The sequence below is a fragment of the Acanthopagrus latus genome, chromosome 18 (genome assembly GCF_904848185.1).
Source record: "Acanthopagrus latus isolate v.2019 chromosome 18, fAcaLat1.1, whole genome shotgun sequence".
Classification (NCBI taxonomy): Eukaryota; Metazoa; Chordata; class Actinopteri; order Spariformes; family Sparidae; genus Acanthopagrus; species Acanthopagrus latus.
This window is the reverse complement of record NC_051056.1, coordinates 16,190,207-16,209,490: the sequence shown is the minus strand read 5'-3', so window position 1 is coordinate 16,209,490 and position 19,284 is coordinate 16,190,207. Positions and strand designations below refer to the sequence as shown.

At 43.9% G+C, this 19,284-nt stretch overlaps 1 protein-coding gene across 2 annotated transcripts; it reads left to right on the top strand.

The window, feature by feature from the left end:
• Positions 1-203: 203 nt before the first annotated feature.
• LOC119007583 (synaptopodin) lies at positions 204-17,771 on the top strand. Of its 2 annotated transcripts, none has more exons than XM_037077355.1 (4): positions 204-329; positions 4,044-5,385; positions 10,713-12,790; positions 14,708-17,771. In XM_037077355.1, exons 2-4 carry the CDS (start codon positions 5,217-5,219, stop codon positions 15,905-15,907), a joined length of 3,447 nt encoding a protein of 1,148 aa, XP_036933250.1. In that variant the 5' UTR covers positions 204-329; positions 4,044-5,216; the 3' UTR covers positions 15,908-17,771. The 2 variants fall into 2 exon arrangements, with proteins under 2 accessions (XP_036933250.1, XP_036933249.1); XM_037077354.1 differs by having other exon boundaries at positions 297-461.
• Positions 17,772-19,284: the final 1,513 nt, after the last annotated feature.

Below are 19,284 nucleotides of genomic sequence, written 5' to 3'. Positions count from 1 at the left end.
TGGGGCCCTCTGGTCCCCTCAACATCCCTGCGTTGAATATGAAAATATATTATAGCATAATGTGTTCAGTATGCAAGCTTGAAGGAAACCATATGAAAAGATCCCAGACAAAGAGCCTTCTGTGTTCCAACTGACCCCCCTCCCACCCTCATCCTTCGTCTGCCTCGATTGCGAGAGGGAGAGGGAGTGTGAGAGAGAGCGAGAGAGAGAGAGAGAGAGAGAGAGAGAGAGAGGTAAAAAGGGGGAGGTGTGTGTGCAGACTCGTAGGAACTGAAAAGGGGCAGTACACACACTCGCTGCCTCACACGGCCAGACCCACCGGAGTACAGGTGAGCTGCAAAAAAAAAGAAAAAAAAACCCAAACAAGAAAGGAGGAGAATCCTGGAATTTTATCTGTCGCTGCGAACCTGTGGCTGCTGCAGACTTTGTCACCTGCAGCACATTATGTTTATCTGTACGGGGTAAGACACTATCTTTGTTTGGAGAGGGAGAAAGAAAAAAAAGAGGCAGCGAAGGGGGGAGTGAAGCGGTAAACTGGAGCAGAGGAGAGGAGGGAAACTTTTGGAAGTCTTTGTTTGAGTAGATGACAAACATCTGTGGCCGCTGTTTTTCCCCCTCGGCGTGGGCTGCAGGCTGTGCAGAGGGGGCTTGACTGGCTGCGTTAGCCCTGTGGTCACTGATATCTGAGCCTATTGTCCTGACCGTGCGGAGCCTGCTGGGTAGCCAGGTTATAGACTTGAACTGCACTGGGTAACATTAGGAGGTGTATCCAATTAAAGGAGGTGTATTGACTTTCATATATAAGTAATTGCTTCCTGTTAACACAACAGGTGAGGCCCATTAACTGCTTTACGGGGGGGCAACTGAAGGGTTTGCTCTGCCATATGTCACGTACATGTATTCACCTTTTAGTTTGATGTGACAGAGAACGGTTTGCGAATGCCTTCGAGTGTAGAAAATGAGACAAATTCTAAAAGTTATGAACTCCTGCAGGATTGATATTGTGTGAACATTTGTAGAACTGCTCGTACTTTCTCCCTTTGAACTCTGAACAGTTTTCAGATTATGGCTCTGATTGTTTTTCGAGAGTTCCTCCCTCTTGGCACCGGATCATACACACCTACTTCAAGTATTTATCTTCTCCTCTTGAAGCCCTCCACCTGTGACTGCGAGAGCAGGATGAGCTGCACACGAAGCAGACTCCTCATTACAAGGTTTTCCCTCTCTGCATGATTTATGACAGCGCTCGCATGACTCCTGAAAGTGAAAAGACAACCAGAAGAGGAAGAGTCCCAGACATTTGTTTCTTTTATTGGAGTCTGCGCCTCGCTATGTTTTAGACGTCAGTCATCAGCCGGCACAAGCCGAGGCATGTTGCCTATCATGGCTTCTTGAGGAATTATGAACCAGGAATGCCACATTTGGAGCGCTACCCAAAATTATTTGCTGCGAGACCCCTTGAATGGCTCTTTGTCTGGGTGAGAGAGAGCAAAGGGCCCTGCTAAAGCCTCGAGCATTCACAGCTGAATGGTTTTTGCCTGACAAACTGTAAAGGATCCAAGCCAAAAAAAAAAAAAAGAAAAGGCGAAAGATCGCAGAGATATAGCAGCTCTGCCCCGGAGGTATTCAGGGATAAAGGCTTGCCAGTCAATGTCATGACCAGATGCCTCATTATGAGCCTGGTAACTGATCCACTTTTAAAGCCATACAGTAGGCGGAGGTATGCACGCTCACCTGACATCCGTACATCTCCCATACCTAAACACATGTGCGCCCGGAGCAGCTGATGATGTACAGATGCCATACCGGAGGTGAAAACGCAGTATATGCAGTATATGAGTTATTAGGTGGCTGACATGCTTTCTACAAGTTGGCTATTGATGCAGATGTCTCATAAATGTACAAGGTAACGGCCATGAGGGACAAATGAATGATTACAGTTTGCACAGCTGCCAGAGACATTTCTTCTGTGCGTCATCACCACACGAGACATGCTGCAGAGAGCTAATGGCTAGATAAGATGTATGAATCCATTGTATGTTGACGATGTACAGGAACTCTGTGATTACACGCTAAAAGTGGCCTACGGGCCAGACTGTAAATGATATCCTTGGCGCTAATCATGGAGGTCAACGGGTGGCAAAGGAAAAACTGCGCGTGGGTGTGAGCTGGAGCTGAGCTGGACAGGTGGGCACTGTAAAATACCTTTTGAACCTCAAGGTAATTGGAGGGTAGAGAGGAGGAGGAGGAGGAGGAGGAGGAGGAGAGATGACATCAGATCTTAGGTATGGCTAGTAGATAGGATCAGTTGGAGATATCAAAAGACAGTTTGGATGTGCACTCAAGCTGGATATTAACAAGCTGGGACCAATGAAGAAGAAAAAAAAAAAAACAGACTGCGGCAGATGTGGATTTCCAGAGCCTGTATGTGTGTGTTTCATCTTTGGAGCCAGATATCAGTCCGCAGCTCTGCTCATGTCAGTTTTCAGTGTCCTACATCTGTTTTTTGTCCAGCAGTTAATAAATATTTGCAGACTGGATCAAAGACAGCAATCAAGGATGACTGTTAATCAATCATGCACGGCTGCGTTAGGACGACATGTGTTCAGAAAACACGGAGCAAGAGAATGTAACGAGACAAGGTACTAATCGAAAAGGACAATGTCAGTCCCCAAATGAGCTCCAGATTGGTCCAAACACATCTGGGGGAATCAAAGAGCTGTTGTCAGAGCGTCCAAACAATACCGGCCCTTCATGTCTCCTCACTTGACACGATCACGCCAGTAAGCTGAATTGTGGAGGATTTTTTCTTTTTTTTTTTTTTTTTGCTGTTTTCCCTGCAGGGAGGCGGGGCAGTGTTTTGTTTGGGGCCGATTGTGTTCAGGGGGGGCCAATGAGCCGTCCTCCCACAGACCGTCATGACTCAGCTGTCACGTCCGAGAGCATCTCCACAGAACACAGTCTTCAAGGGATGTAAACGAGTTCTCTTGCACAGGCGCCTGCTCACCTTCGGGAGAGATGAATGTGAGCATGGTTGCGATGCCTGTGGGGAATCAGGGAAAAGGCATTTCAGAAGTAATGACTGTGTTTCAGCCCTCCCACCGCCGTTACAGTGGTGACTCTTGAGCAAAAACAAACCACGATCGGTGTCAAGGAGAGGCAAGTCTGATCAAGGACAAGGATGCGAAAACACGGGTTTATTATTACAAAATGTGCCAGCAGGTCTTCTTAGCTTTGATGGAGGAACATGACACTGCCGATCTAATGAAATGCTTTAACGGATAAAGGATAGATGTCACTGTAGGACATTCGAGTGTTTGTTTGCATGCATGGAAATCTTTAATCCACATTCACTTTCTCCCTGACCCTGAGGCAGAGATAAAGCACATTTTCTCTGGCAGGTTACGAAAAGATTTTCAACCTTAAAGTCTTAATGGATTGTGACCTTCCTTCCGTCTTTGGAGACCACACTCACTTTATCAAGCTCATTTTTTTTCATAAAGGCGTCTCCTCGTTTCCTTCTCCACCCTTTTATCTTGACCGTTCAGTTCAAAGAGCAAAAGTCTGATCCTCATCTCTGATGACAGAGAATTGGACTTTCATTGTCTCCAAAATGCACAAAGGTTGGGATTTACGTCCTTTGGAAGTGAACCAATATTCATTAAAAGTATCGCATGAGCCAAGCGGAGTCTATTAAAAATGAGCCACTTCCCAACCCATTCCTTTTTATTCAAAAACTGCAGACTCCCTGTCGGCGCAGGGGTCAGGTCTGTTGGACTGCTCTCTTGAAACCATCATGTGTAATACTCTAAATCTTGCACAAAGCAGTGGGTTTAACTGTGCCATTACACAAAGGGCGATAATGGAAAAGCGAGTAGGATTCTTGTGCCAGCCGTTTGCCAAGGCTGCGGGTTTGCTAAAGTTGTGGGCAGACGTAACATCCAGTTTTTGTCTTTGCAAATGTCACATTTAAATAACATAACTGAAGAAAAGTGTGGTTTCACATAAGTGATTTTTAACATGCATCTGTTTTTTTTCTGCAGGTGGTTCTGGGCAGGAAATGGACACGAGAGGGATTAGATAAAGCGCAGCGACCTTTCATCGCCTGAGCGGTCCTCATCTACACGTTAAGCTTGGTCCACCAAAATAAAACAATTAAGGACTGGCTGAACAGCGAGAGCACTCTTTTTGAGAAAGAGCAAAACAGACAAAGGGAATCTGAAAGAAGGAGCTGCTGACAGCATTCGTGAGGAACTTTTGACGCATTTAAGTATTAATCAAAACTACCACCAGGAAAAATAAGAACTTTCCTTTTCAATTGTGGTTTCCTGAATAAACAAAAGAAAGACACTGATTATCCTGCTTCCAGACGCTGTGTCTGGCTTTAATGTATAAGAACAGAACACAGGACACCAGAATAAAGAAACTTTAATTGAAAACATTAGAGCTCTGAATACAAACCAGTCTCTGGAATGACCTTTCCATAGTGAAATGTTATTCCTCGCATGCACCTAACAGCAGGAAGCTGCCATATACACAGTTCCCCTGGACGTCACTGCAGAGTTATGATCTCCAAGATAAAGGGCAGATCCTTTTCTGTGAAAGAAAAATAATCTGCGGACGGGAGATTGGGATGCAGACGAAAAGCATGTTTTGGTGACCGAAATAGCAGAGGAGGAACGAGCAACGTCTGGGAAAGAAAAAAAAGGAGTGTACGAGCGATGCGAGGAGAGAAGATTGGACTGTTTCTCAGCCCTCTGTGCCAGAGTTTTAGGAGAGGACAACAAACTTGTGCAATTTTGGTGGCAGTCGTCCATGGGAACACATCCAAGGCACATTGGAGCTGACCCTCCTGGGAGGTCCTGTTAGATAGAGAATAATACTGCATGAAGACCAGAGCGCACGTCTTCCGTCAAGTTTCGGCTGACTACAGGAGAACATTTGGAAGGATTATTGCTGAAAGGGGAGCCATGACCGGAAGCAACAACCTGGAAAGCTGAGCTACTCCTTTCCCTTTCCATTTCTGTGCGTTTTCTTGTATTTCCAAACGTATTCACTGCTTGCCAGTGAGGACAAAATCTTCCATCTTCCAACTGGACCGACAGTTTCATCTTGTCAGGACGGAAGATTGAGCTGACTGGAACGAAACCCTCACATATCCCCCTGTTGAGGGTTTTTGTTTCTGCTGCTGCAGAAAGCATTTAACGTGGTTCGTGATGGAGATGGACAAGGGACATGTGCCTATCAGGAGAGGGGTGAGCTGGAGTCCAGGAGGATTGAGGAAACCTCTCCAGGCAACGCAAAACATGCACACCCCTGGGACGGAGTGCAATGCATCATGGGAGAAGACAGGATTCAACAAAGAACAGATGAGCCGGAAAACAAGTAAGTGTTTGTTTATCTGGCGTTTTCTGTCCTTACCCAGGGAGCTGCAGCAGGACAGTGTGTTATTACTCTGCTCCTTCATAACACAGATACATTTCCAGTGGTTTAGTCGTGGTGCTGACTCAGTTCTACAGTATGGCCTGAATTGCAGTGTATTATCACATCTGAAAACCTAAAACTGAGAGGAGCAGACAGCAAATGGAGAAAACAGGCAGCCCTCCTTTGTCAGTGCAACTTGAGACAGTGAGGTTCCTCATGAAACATCTGTTTCCATGGCGTAAATATACAGGCTTCCCCAACAGCAATGGAAATGCAATCATACATCAGTGCTAAAGGGTTTAATAGACAACACAGCCACTGACAATACTGGGCTAAGTTGTTGCAAAAGTTGTTGGAAACTTCTTAAAGGAGACATAATGTCCTTTGTGTTTTTTCTCCTTTCCTTTAGTGTTTTGTGTAGATACTTGTCTAAGATTTTGAAAGTTAAAAAGCCCATAGCGCTCACCAGCAGAAGCTCCTTTCTCCCACAGAAAACACTGCTTCTGAAATGCCTCATCAGTAGTCCCGCCTTTAATTCCAAGACTTTATGACATCACACTATGTCACCATGTCACACATGTGCATAAATTCCGCCTAGTAGATTCAGCACAGCAGCTCTGTTGTTGTTAGTGGGGCTGGGTCAGGCGTGTGTGAGCTGACCAATCACAGCACACTATTCAAGATGGGGCCTTAAAGAAACAGGAGCTAAATCAGTGTGTTTCAGACAGAGGGGGAGTACAGAGCTGCATCACTGGACAGTATGAGAAGACGGATGTGTTTTTTCGGCAGTCAGGCACGTAACACTTTTCTAGAAGTAAGCCAAAATAAAAGTATGATTTGAAAATGAGCATAAAATGGCTCCTCACAGACCTTTCTGTGTACATTCAGTTGATGCACCAAAACGTGTTATTAAATGGAAATACACTGAAGCAATACATGACTGGAAAGATAATAACCTCACAGCATTCAAAGACACATACAAGTCATTGTGCTGCAGGGGAGCATAACATAACAAAGGTCATGGCCATCAGATAATTGTCCCTGATACCAATCTATATCCTCTGTAGCTCCAACACTGTTCCCATCACTCATTACTCACTAATTACTTCCTCAAATGGAGCACAGATAAACAAAAGCAACACAAAAACAGAGTTAAAAGTGGACTACACCTAAACCATATGAGCTGCAGGGCTTGGTTTCCACCTCTGAGTATGGTTTTTTATTTCCCCCATGGGATCCATGGAGAGTTTAGGTCACAGTCAGTCCGGTAAGATCCCAGGACCTCTGTTAATCCTTGTCTTTCCATACCGCTTCACACATCACCCACGGGGGTTGGTGCTGTCATCCCGCTCACCCCGCAGCCATCACCCGGAGAAAGATAACATCCGACAGGGTAATCTGACCTTTGATACACAAATGCAGGGCTGGCCCCCTGAGTTAAATCCCCTGCTGTGTGGGGGAGTTTGCCGTCTGGGATGAGGGGATGGGACAGAGGGCAGAGGGATGAGGTAGAGAAAGTCGGAGGTCGGAAAAAGAGGGGGGTGAACAATAAGAAGTGGAGGCTCTTGCATCATTCCCGAGGGCTGAGTTTTGTCTCTGCTGGAGGACAGGAAATTCCTCTCCCGCTCTTGCAGGTTGGAGCTCAGGGCCCAGAGGGTTCAGCGAGGGCAGACACTTGGTCGGGGAGCGTGCACAATAAACGGACACACTTACATGGTGATATCCAGACAGACATGGAGGGTAGCAGAGGTCAGGTGCTTGATCTCTGGAGCCTCACTGGTTTAATCCATACACACACACACACACACAATCTGGAACATCTCTTGTCTCCCTTCCCCACTTCAAAGACTGCAACAAGGGTCAGACACTTGCTTGCCATCACAGGACATTAGACGGCGATAAGCCGCTCAATACTTGGCCATTGATTGGACACCTCACCAGAACTGTCAAAACAAAGTGTAGTCTGCTGAAACATCAATACTTTCTCAGCAGAAGCCTGGAGCTCTTCCCTCACAGGCATGTCTCCAGTTTTATAATTAGTTAGTGGAAACCCGGCAGAGGTGGTGGTGGTGGTGCAGATTTGAAAAAGTGAAAAAGAGCTGGAGGCTGTGCTGGCTGTCATTCAGCCTCCAGCTACAGCCCACACTTCCCTCCTCCCTCCTTCCCTCCCTCCCTCCCTCCCTGTCTGCCTGTCTGTGATCCGGACTGCGGAGCAAAAGAAATCCGATCCCGTGTCTCGCTACAGAAAGGGGGTGTGAAGCCATCAGGCGCAGTTAGATTGAAAACTCTTGTGGAAGTACTACAAAACAGCGGAGCTCTGAATTTGACATGAGAAAGGTAAGGGATTAGGTCCTTTAAAGAGGATCCAGACAGACTAAACTTTTGGTTAGGATATTTTATAGGCTGGACTTGAATACAAAGTGAGGAACAGCTTGTTAGTAGCAGTGTGATGCTTGTTGCTACCGTCCATAAACTTCAAGTCTCTTTTCTCATAAATGAAAAAGTCGTAACCTCCACTGAAGTTTTTTTCAGTTCCTCATGAGAACAGTACTATGTGCTGAAACTTCTAAAGAACATGAATTATTTTTTGAAACTCAGATTTAGCCTATTTCATCAAGTCATTCTTGAGTAAAAGTTATGATAACTTGTGAGAATAATGCTTTGGTAACAGTGAAGTCACTCTATAAATGAATAGGCTACTTGAGTAAAAGCCTTAAAGTGTCTGATGTTAAATTTACTTAAGTATCACAGGTACATTTCTGGCAATTAATGTAATTAAGTATCAAAAGTATGAGTAAAAATACAGGATCAGTAATAGAAATACTCAAGTAAAATGATCAAGAAGCACTTGAGTAAATGTACTTTTAAAGTTACATTCGATAACTGATATTCATTAGTTTACATATTACTGGGGATCAGTGGTTGAATGTAACTAAGTACATTTACTTAAGTACAGTTTTGAGGTTTTAATTGAGTATTTTTATATCATTCTACCTTATGCTTACACACCACTAGATTTTGGAGTCAAATATTGTACTTTTTACTTAACTACATTCATTTTATAACTTTTGTTACTAGTTACTTTGCAGATTTGAGAAACAAACAGATTCTATTTATCAGAAATAAATATAAGTATAGTTTACTTTAATTTGTGCCTTTGATCCTTAAATACATATAATATCAGATACTTTTACTCAAGTCCTTATTATATGGGTAACAGTGGTATCAGTCAGTAAGATCATAATCATTTTCCTACTCAAAGAGTCCACATTTCATAACGAGTATCATTTGTTTTGTCGGAGGTGCTCACTCTTTTGGCCCTGACATTGATCACTGGTGGGATTTGCACCTGCGTGTTACTTGATAACCAGTCTCCACTAGAGGTGTTTACAGTGAGGACACTTCATTTCAAGCCCCACTGCTCCGGCTCGATGTGCAATATTCAGGTAGCCTGCTTTATGAAAATTAAATAGCTAATAAAAAATGTCATTGGGACCTGTGCTGGTATTCCCTCCCATATTGACAGCCTTGATAAAAGGCACTGAATATACAGTGAGGACCTGTGTGGGAGGTTGGCTCATTTCTTTGCAGCAGTCTATAAAGGAAGCTGATTTATGCTCTTGCCAATAGTGCGGCTTGTTTAAAAGGTTTTGTGATGATGCTTTCATCTGTGTTATATTGTTGTCACAAATATGTAAAGGGGTCGTTATATCAATCTCTTATAGTCTACTGTCCTGCCTTCCTCTGTTGGTGTCAGGTTGATTGATTTACCATAGTTGTTGTTGACACTGAAGTGATTCCTTGCAAACATATCCACCTCCACCATCACAGGGTATGTAAACGGACTGCTTAAAATCCAAATTGGCCCTGTAGTTACTTTTATATACTAAGATAATAAGATAAAAATCAGATAATAAACATATGCTAGTGAACTTTAGATGTATTTATGTAAAAGGAACTCAGGGGGAACCCTACAAAGAGTTAATTCAATTACTGTGAGGGCAGACTTTAAGTCTGTAAAATCAATGACAGATGGATATTATTCCTCTAACTGGGGGAATGATCATGTTAGCTTTATACTCTGTGCCAGGAAAAACTGCATCCACAATGAGCTCTATAGGAAACCTTGAGAAGTGAACAATTTACGCATAATTAATGTGATTGACACACGATTACATCAAATAATGTTGCTGCCTGGATCCGTCACCTTATTAAATGAAGAAGGAGCCGTGGCTGCGCCAGCTGTCTCAGAAACCTCCGGGAGGGACGTCAAATATCTTCCATCAGTCAGAGTTACATGAGTTGGATGAATAATCTACCAGATGTGTCACCGCAGCGAGCTATTCTCCTTTCAAAAGTCCATCAGAGAGTCTTGAAGGTTTTCTCATTCTGTTAAAAATAAAGCAAAGATGCAGCTTAAATTTTCCTCTGGTGAACTGCGAAGCATGATGCAGTCTCTATATTTAAGATGGGAACACTTGATTGTATAGTATGTTTATAGAAAACAGTTAAAAGATGTCATTTTTGGAAGATTAGATTGTAAAAGTGGTCTATTAAGGGTTCGAGCTGAAGCGCTGCACAAATTAACTGCAGAGAGAAACCAAAGGCATGTTGGAAGCTCAGGCAGGGAGTTTTCTCAGCGGTGGAGGAATGCTCAGGGAGGGACTACTGCAGATGGCAGAGGAAATAGCTCCACTGCCTGGAATGGAGCTCTTAAGCTCAGAAAACAAACTGCAATTTTAACATTGACGTGTCTTATCCAATGATTTCAAGGTAATCAGCACAACCGCAACATGAGTGCAAGACCGGATTGACACCAATTTCTTTTGGCCCTGACCCAGAGTGTTTTATGAACTCCAGTGAACAAGCTTTTGTGTCTTTCTTATTAAATTTTTTATTTGAAATGTTTCCCCGCCTAAGTCTGTTAGTTCTTTGTCTGCAGCTCCAATCTGCTGAGTCAAGTGTCCACAAGGCCGTGTTGGTTGGAATAAAAAGTACTGCGAGGAAGAATCAAAACCATATGGTGCAGAAACAATTATGTGGGTTTTAAAGAGAATATTAAATCCCAGACTTGTTAAAAATTTGTCCTTGCTGGTTCTCTCTATTTGTACATGAAAGCAGTGTGGTGAGCAATAATTGGATGTTGAGGGAGTTGTCTTTGTTTGAACAATAGATGTAGCGCGTCTCTAATTCTTGAAAGTTAGGGTCCATTTCATCTTTCATCAATCTTAAAACCCTCATGTTTCTCTCATTGATCAACCTGTCTATTCTCTCTCCTTTCACACCAGATCTGACCCGGAGTGCCAGTTTATCAGAGAAGGAGCTAAAGGAAGCTCGTGTCAGGAGTCAGATCATCGCAGCTCAGCTCACCATCCCGTCCAACTCCAGCTCCAGAGGCGTGCAGCTCTTCAACCGGCGCAAGCAGAGGGTCAGCGCCTTCACACTTGAAAGCTGTGGAGAGGGTTCAGAGGAGGACAGAGCTGAGAATGTGAAAACCGACCCCTCATGTAACAAGCAAACATGGGCAGAGAGGAGCAGTGAGGAGAAGGATAGAGATCTGAACTTTAAAAATAGCGCTACCAAGCCACTCTTGTCGCCACCTGGGAGGGTACATTCAGTAGGTGGTATCAAGGCGGACCCAGGTAAGGATTCACACACGGAAGAAGTCATGGAGGAGAATGTTATCCAGGAGAGGCATTTCCTCCCTGTCAAGGAAGAGCAGGAGGAAGAGGAAGAGGCGAGAGATAAAATCCACGAGGAGCTTGAGGACAAAGTCAAGGATGAGATTCCCCCTGGAAGTAATAATACTGATCCAGTCCTGATTGGACATGCTGAAGGGGAAGAAGAGATAAATGGGGGCCACACAGGGCCACTTCCCACTGGAAAGCTTCTTAATGGCTGCCACAGTACTTCTGGGCCTGAGAGAGGGTCTGTGACCGCATCCAAGCAGACGAGCACCATCATCAATCGAACTGCCAGGCCCTTTTTCTCTCCGCTGACGGTGCAGTCTCCAGAGGCACTCAGCCCTGTCATGGACATTCCCCCTCCTCCTTCTTACTCCACTCCTCCTCTCCCTGCTTTCACTGCTCCCCAGCCTGTGGCGTTCTCACCTCCACCTCCACCTTCGTATCCCACACCTCCTTTACCTGCCTTTACAAACCAGCCCCCGCAGGCCTACTACTCCTCTCCACCTCCGATGTCTCCTGTCATGTCCCCATCCTCGCCTCCACCGTCCCAGTTTCCCATTTCCTCTGTATCTCAGTACCCGCCCATGCCCCATTACGGCCCTCCTACAGCACCCAAACCCTCCACCTTTGTTCCTCAGCCTGCATCAGAGAGAAAACCCATTGCAATCAAAACAGGCATACTTGAAGAGGGCGCTGCCAGAAGGGCAAATAGGAAGGCAATGTTCACGTTCAAAGAGAAGCCAGTGATGGCTCCGAACCCCGAGCTGCTCTCTCTGGTGCAGGGGGCAGATGAAAGGAAGAAGCATGGACAGAGATCTGTGCCTGAGCCAGCATCTGAGGAAGAATTGCTGGCTCTGGGTGCAGAGGCCTCCAACTTCCTCACCAAGGAAGAGGAAAGGGCAGAGGAGGCAAAAGCACCAGAGTGGTCTTCTTGCCTCAAGAGCTCAAGGACCCGACCGAGGGCCGAGCACAGGCCAGACCAGACCCTCACCAATGTATCAGGAAAGGGTGCTGAGCTGTTTGCCAGGCGTCAGTCCAGGATGGAGAAATACGTTGTTGAGAAGCAAAACACCGGGCAAATGAGGTCTCCTTCTCCGACAATGTCTCTGCCTCCATCTTGGGTGTACCCATCCAACATGCCAGGCAGGGTCAAGGCCATTGCTAAAAGCTCTGACATGAGCACACAGCTTTCACAAAACCTAAAGGCCCAACAAGCGATCAAGCAGAAACCGAGGCCTAAAGCTCCAGCACCGGAGCCAGTTCCAGAGCCACCTACTTTAGAAAATGGTTGCTCCAAGATAGAGATGGACCTGTCAAGGCACCGGCCGTACCAACTTAACTCTTCCCTCTTCATCCTTAACCCAGCCAAGGACCCGCTCAGTACCCTACCCAGAGGAGCACCACAGGCCAAGAACCTGATGCCCACCCAGTCTTTCTCTAGACAGACTCCCCTACCTAACAACCCTCCATCTCACTTCAGTACCCAGTGTATGTCTCCACAGCTGCCCCAGAATCCCACAAGAGGACGAGCAGAATATCCTTCAAATCCCGCCTCGGGGCAGCCAAGGATCAGCTCTCCAATGTCTGCCTTTTCTCCAGAGCGAGTGTCCTCTCCTCGGTCAGGGGTCCAGGCACCGAGGCCCACATTTTCTGCCAAGAAGGCAGGGATTGCGCCGCAGGTGTGGAGACCCTCTCTGTACTACTTTTAGAAAATGTGTTGACATCACTGGGATTTTTTTTTTTTTTTGCTGTGATTACACACAAAACTGATTTTAGAAGTGCTGATATTTACAGTTTACTGCACTTTTGCTTAATCTTATGCCTTCTTATTATGCCAAACTTCTAACAGGGTGGAATCTTTTTTATGCGTGAAATGTTTTAATCCTCTTGTGTATCAGAAAACAATGCAACGCTGCATGAAAAGCAATAATAATTGAAACTGCAGCGAGACCTTGTCTGAACTTTACAGCATCATCTGAGTGAATGCTTCTTAATCACTCAGAGAATTTATAATTGTATTTTCTCCAGAGTAACAAACAGCCAAATGATCATCAGTTTGAATAAAGATGTGCCTTGATGTAATCAGATGAGTTTCATACCCAGAGCTACTAAGCACATCAGCACTATAAAAAACCTTCAATTTCCAGGACGTTTTAGAATATAATGAGAAAAAAAACCTCACACTTTTTCCACTTTGTCTCCCAATTCTGTGGGCACTAGGGTGATACTGTCTCACAAAGCACTTTAACAGATGGTCTGGCATCTGCTTTATGATCTATGATTTGCAATTTAATGCTGCTCACTGACGAGAGCGAGAGAGCTCCTTTTATGTCTTTATGTCTTCAGGGTAATTCACTCTGCTTTGTAGCATTTTCTACCTAAATATATGGTGTATGCTTGGATTCTTTGATGTTTCAAATCTGCAGGCTGCATACTAACTTGCATCACGGACCTACATACAGTATATACAGTGTTTGTGACTTAGAGCAGTAATACTAGAAGTATTTCTTTCATGGGATATCATCAATCACTGTTGTTGTAGACTGCAGGGTTTATGTGTGTTTAAATTCATAAACTATGATCCACTGCTCTTCTCTGCTGTTCTGCTGTCTGTTATGATTAATTTCTTGTGTTCAAGTGAATCTTTCCCTCTGTGATTAAAGCTCTGTGCTAACACTCTGCTGTGACCTCTTTCTCCTTTTTCTCATTTCCTGACTTCACTGGCTTCTCTCAACCATTCTTTTCCCCGTTAAGTGTTTGCTATTTCACTTCCCTGCCTTTATTGCAAATGCATGCCTCTGTTAAGTACACAGATCATTTGCCACAGAGGACACTTCTATTATAGAACTCCGTATTTGACATTTAAAGCCCAGAAGTGATTACAAAGAGCTTGCCATTTTCAAAATATTTTACACGTAAGAATCTGAGTTATGTGTGTTCGTGTTCAGACCTGACCCTTGGTCTTGTTGGTCTTGAGGAGTTCAGACAAATGGGATGATGACCTTTGACCTGGGCCTTGTGTCGTTCACAGATGTCCCGAACTTTGTAACATTAATCTTAAAAACACCAAAAACATCTCAGATCCTGTAACAGTCAAGACATTCCTCTTATCATTATTATAGTGGAGATAGTTTGCTCTTAATTAGTCTGTGCATGACATGGAATGCTACCCTTGCTTCAGTCGGGTAACTTCATACCCCTGTAAAGGTTAACCACCTCAGGAGGAGCAGATGACAGAAACATGAGAGAGACACTAAAGACCGGCCCTGTGTGCTGGTAAACACACACAGAAGACGGGAATGCACAGAGATGACCTGAATGAAACCTTGACTTCAGACTGAACACATTAAAGCAGATTCACTTAGGATAATTCCAATGTGTCTCATTGTCAAGTTTCACAGTGTAATATTGGTCTTTTGTGAGTTTGAAAGTTTGAAAGCAAAGTGTCCTGTCATGGTCAAATCAAACCATTAGATTTTTTTTTTAAATAAGGGTGTTTACTTACTACAACGTTGTAAAAGCATTATTCTACAATTTACAATTGAAGTATGCGTGTTTATGAAATTCTAAAAATCATTATTATCATGCTCCAACAGACACCAAAGGACTCCTCCCAGGATGAAACCCCCAGTGAGACTCCCACGCCAACCAGGACGCCCAGCCTCACCAGACGTTTCAGCAGCCCAGAGGGCCCCGTTGCTGGTGCATGGAGTGCCAGCCTACAAGCTAATCGCCCCTCCACTACCATGTCTAGCCGCTCGGTTACTTCCCCTGTGTCCTCTCCACTGGGTACAAGATGCCAATCCCCTATGGCCAGTCAGAATATCCAGTTTTCCACTTCTACTATAACATCCAGACCCTCTCAGACATCTACAGTCACCTCTCCACGCTCTCCTCCTTGGGGCTCAAGATGTCAGTCCCCAATGGTGAGCCAGAACACCCAGTCGCCTGGCGTCTCCTCTAATCCTAGTTTCAGACCTTCCCAGACTTCTACTACAGCTTCTCCCCTTTCTCCTCCTTGGGGTTCAAGATGTCAATCCCCAATAGTGAGCCAGCAGTCCTCCACTGTTGCCTTCATGCACACATCCAGACCCTCCCAAACCTCCACCGCCACATCCCCACGCTCCCCTCCTTGGGGATCAAGATGCCAGTCCCCAATGGTGAGCCAGAATACTTCCACTGTCACCTCCATTACCACACCCAGACCAACCAAAACATCCACAGCCACATCTCCGGTCTCTCCTCCTTGGGGCTCACGCTCCCAGTCTCCAGCACTCTCTCAGACCAGTTTATCCTTCCCTACCACGAGGCCTCTATACACATCTTCTGCCACCTCTCCTGTTCCCCCACCCAAAGACAGTCGTTGCATGTCCCCCATTGTTAATAACCTAGACTCTAAAGCCAACCATCGCCTCCTGGCTAAGAACATCATCAATGCAGCCAAACGTAAAAACAGCCCCTCCCCTGGAGCACTGAGCGGTCACAGCCTCCCCATCTCGCCTCTAGGGAATTCACAACACGGCTACGACTGTCACAAACCACCCATCAGCCCTTTCCAGTCGCGGGCACTGGGGGCCCAGTCACCTACCTTCACCAGCCCTCCTCCCACCCCAACACAGAGGATCTGCTCCCCTGTAAGGCTTTACAACACTCGCTCCCTCACCGACTCTGATGCTTCTGTTGAGTCTGAAGACTCTGGCCTCCGATCGCCTGGCCTTCAGTCCTACAACACTTGTCCCCGCGGGTGGGGAGGTAGCCTGAGGGTGAAGAGAAGCACCGTCTCCACTGACCTGTGAGGGTGTTAATGAAAGACAATGGCATTATTTTACCTTTCATAGACTTTTGTGGCATTGGATCAGCCAGCAAATGAGTTTCTGATTGCATTACATCAAACCAACACAGGTATTAGATACGTTCTGCAGCTCTGGATACGGATCCTGGATGATAATAAATGTTGTATCATGGTAGAATTAGTATTTCATATGACTCGCATTCATAGTCTGGACTGACAAGAACAAGCTTTTTAGATAACGGAGTTGCTGTGGCTTGTACGCTTCTTACATACCAAAAAGTTCATCAATTTAAAAATGTTATTAAATGAATCGTCATTATGTTTGCTGGTCTGACGTGAGTCAAAACAGGAAGAGACTTAAAAGATGTAAGGCACAGAAGGGACACATGAATGAGAAATGTGTAAATATGTAGCTCATCGGACTGTGCAGTACTTGGTTAAAGGACACCTAGTAGGCTTAAATAGACAGGAGCTAAATGAAAGGGGGAGTACAGTACTGCAGCACTGGACAGTATTAGAAAACGGATGTGTTTTTTGAGAACTAAAGCATGTAAACCAACTCTAGTAATAGCCAAAATAAAATAGTATGCATAATATGTCTCCTTTAAGGAATTCTCATTGTACCGTATAAGTAAAGTAAATACCGAACTGGGTAAAATGAGTTCCATCATTTATCCCTGACAATAACACAGTGGTAGGTAGGACACATGCTATTCACATTATCACACATGGTCAAAGTATTCATCACAGTTTAATATGCATTTTTGAATTAATGGAAAATAAATCATATGCATAATCATCGCAGTGCAATAATCACAGTGTATATATGTTGCTTTGTGTGCTGCATTTAAAATGAATGTAAGCTTTAAAGACGGATGGACAGGAAGTGACAGAAGAAAAGGGAGTGCACAGTGTGAAGAGTTATGCGGAGCATCAGCGGAGCATTGATGACCCAGATTAATCAAACACATGACATCATGTTTCAGGAAAAAAAAAGATTTTAAAAGCTTTAATGATCAATGAACAAAATGTTATGTGACATATATGCCCATGTTTTGTTGTGTTTGCTGACCACAAACAGTCATTCTGTTTTATATCAGTGTGAACAGATTAACATATTTCATGCCTGTAACTTACAAAGTGCCTTTTTGAAAGAGGTTTAGAATGTGACACAAGTAGATAAAGGTACAACAAAACGTTGGTAGGTTTCCGCCGGAAGAAGAAGGTCAGCGAATGTTGTGTGTTTGTATGTCTAAGTGTTTGTGAGAAAAGGATCAGAGGAATGGGTTGTATTTTAAATACATACACAACTCTAATGTACATTCTCTTTAACTTCTAAAGTGTCTTTTTATACTTGATTTGCACTTTTGTTTATTCCATTTCAGCCGCTAAGCCAGGCTGTTCGTGACGAGATTTGCCCCAGCAGGTGTAATTCACATGCAACTGACTTTTTCTGTTTTGAGTGCAGGGTCATCGAAAGTCAGTTTACACCATTCACATCACACAACAGATCATTCCTCCACTACCTGACCCGCAGGCCAAAAGCATCAGCACATTTCTAAATATTAACTTCTGTGTGTCCTTTGAGTGACAGAGACACCTGCCACATGGTGACCTGGCTCCTTCAGCGGGACTAAGCCTATCACTGTCATGGATTGGTTTCGACCTGGGTCACCCCTGTCCAAACAAACACTGCTGACATCCTCGAACACAGATAATTTTCATTGCAGTTTTCATACAAATTCTTTTGAGGGTTCTGTGATTGCATGCCTGCATTTTTCTTTTCAATACGGCTACATTTTCTCTCATTTCATAACTGTATGACGTCTGAAAATAAACGCGAAATAAAAAAAGTGATGACACACCAACTTAAATATTGTATCGTTTGTCTCTTTTGAATTGAATGGTTCATAACAGGCTGACATGAGAATAGCAGCATTGGAGTAAATGATATACACTTCAGTAGTCGTTTTCCCTTTTTTACAAAATGCTCCACAAAAATGAATTAAGTAGGTGACTCATGGGATACTGTTAAATAAGTCTTTTTAATTATTTATTGAATTTGCCTTTATTTAACACTCTGAAACCATTTTTGTTGTCTGAGCAACAACCAACAGAAAAAGGAAAAAATGTAAGTTTTCATTCATCAACTCTTTAAAATGAAAATAAAGTTTATAGATAACCAATCCAAATTAAAATGGTGTCACTATACTTTGGCCATTGCATCCTACAATTAGCATTTACTTCATAATGACACGTTAAAGTGAAAAAAGCTAAATATAAACACTGAGTTTATCAGTTAAGAAAACGTATACACTAAGTGCATCAGTTAAGAAAAAGCCAAGAGATAAATCTGAGTTTAAAGAAAATATTTAAAGAGGGCAGTGAGTTTGATCTGACGAAGCAAGCTTCCTCAGCTGACAGGTCACCTTGGGGGACACGGTGAGATTTTGGACGCATTAGTCGGGGCCCTGCCAGAGGATCTCAAGCTGTGATCCGGCTCAGAAGGAGTTAGCAGTTCAAAGATCGGGAGAAGGAGCCTGACCATTCAAAGCTTTAAAAAAAAAAAGCTGCAGGATAATCTTAATAAATCAATTCCAAAATGGCAGATAACCTGTGAGGGGTAGCAAGGATTGATGTGATAATGGTCACTTCTCTTAGTAGTGTTAAAAGCTTGGCATTGGCCTCTTGTGTAAGTTGCCATCCTTGAATAATTCACCTGCTGATACCTGAAAAATGTGTGGCTATAGTCATGGAAGGAAGGACAGAAGAGTGAAGGCAGCACGAAAGGATGAACTTTTCTAAATTTACAAAGAAAAAGGCATGATCCGATTGGTTAAATGTCTCAGTTGGACAAAACGTTTGCTTCCTGAGCATCAAAAGAGCTAAATGTCTCTTAGACAAAACACCTAGATTATAAGAGGGATGGTTAATGCTGCCATAGCTGAAGGACCAGAAAATGTAATAAAATTATTTCTGATTTGTGGTCATTCAACTGTGAAAATTGGATGTCTGATTATTAATTTTAGCTGGGGAAGACATAATATGGGATACAGCAGTAGTAAAAGGCTTTCTTGACACATACAGGTGCATATCATCTGTGTATCAGTGATCATCAATATTCTATCTATCCATGATTCACTCCAGGTGTGACATGTATATAGTAAATAAGAAGAGACCCGGGACAGATCCCTGGAGGACACCACAAAAGAAAGGTGCATGAAAAAGAGACATCTCCAAACTTATAGAAGGACCTGTTTGACCGACAGGAGATGAATAATCCAGAACCACCAAAAAAAAAAAAAAAAAAAAAAAAGAACAGAATGAGTAGGATTTGACTGTTGCAGTTTATCAAAACCACATTCAAAGTTGCCCACTTCT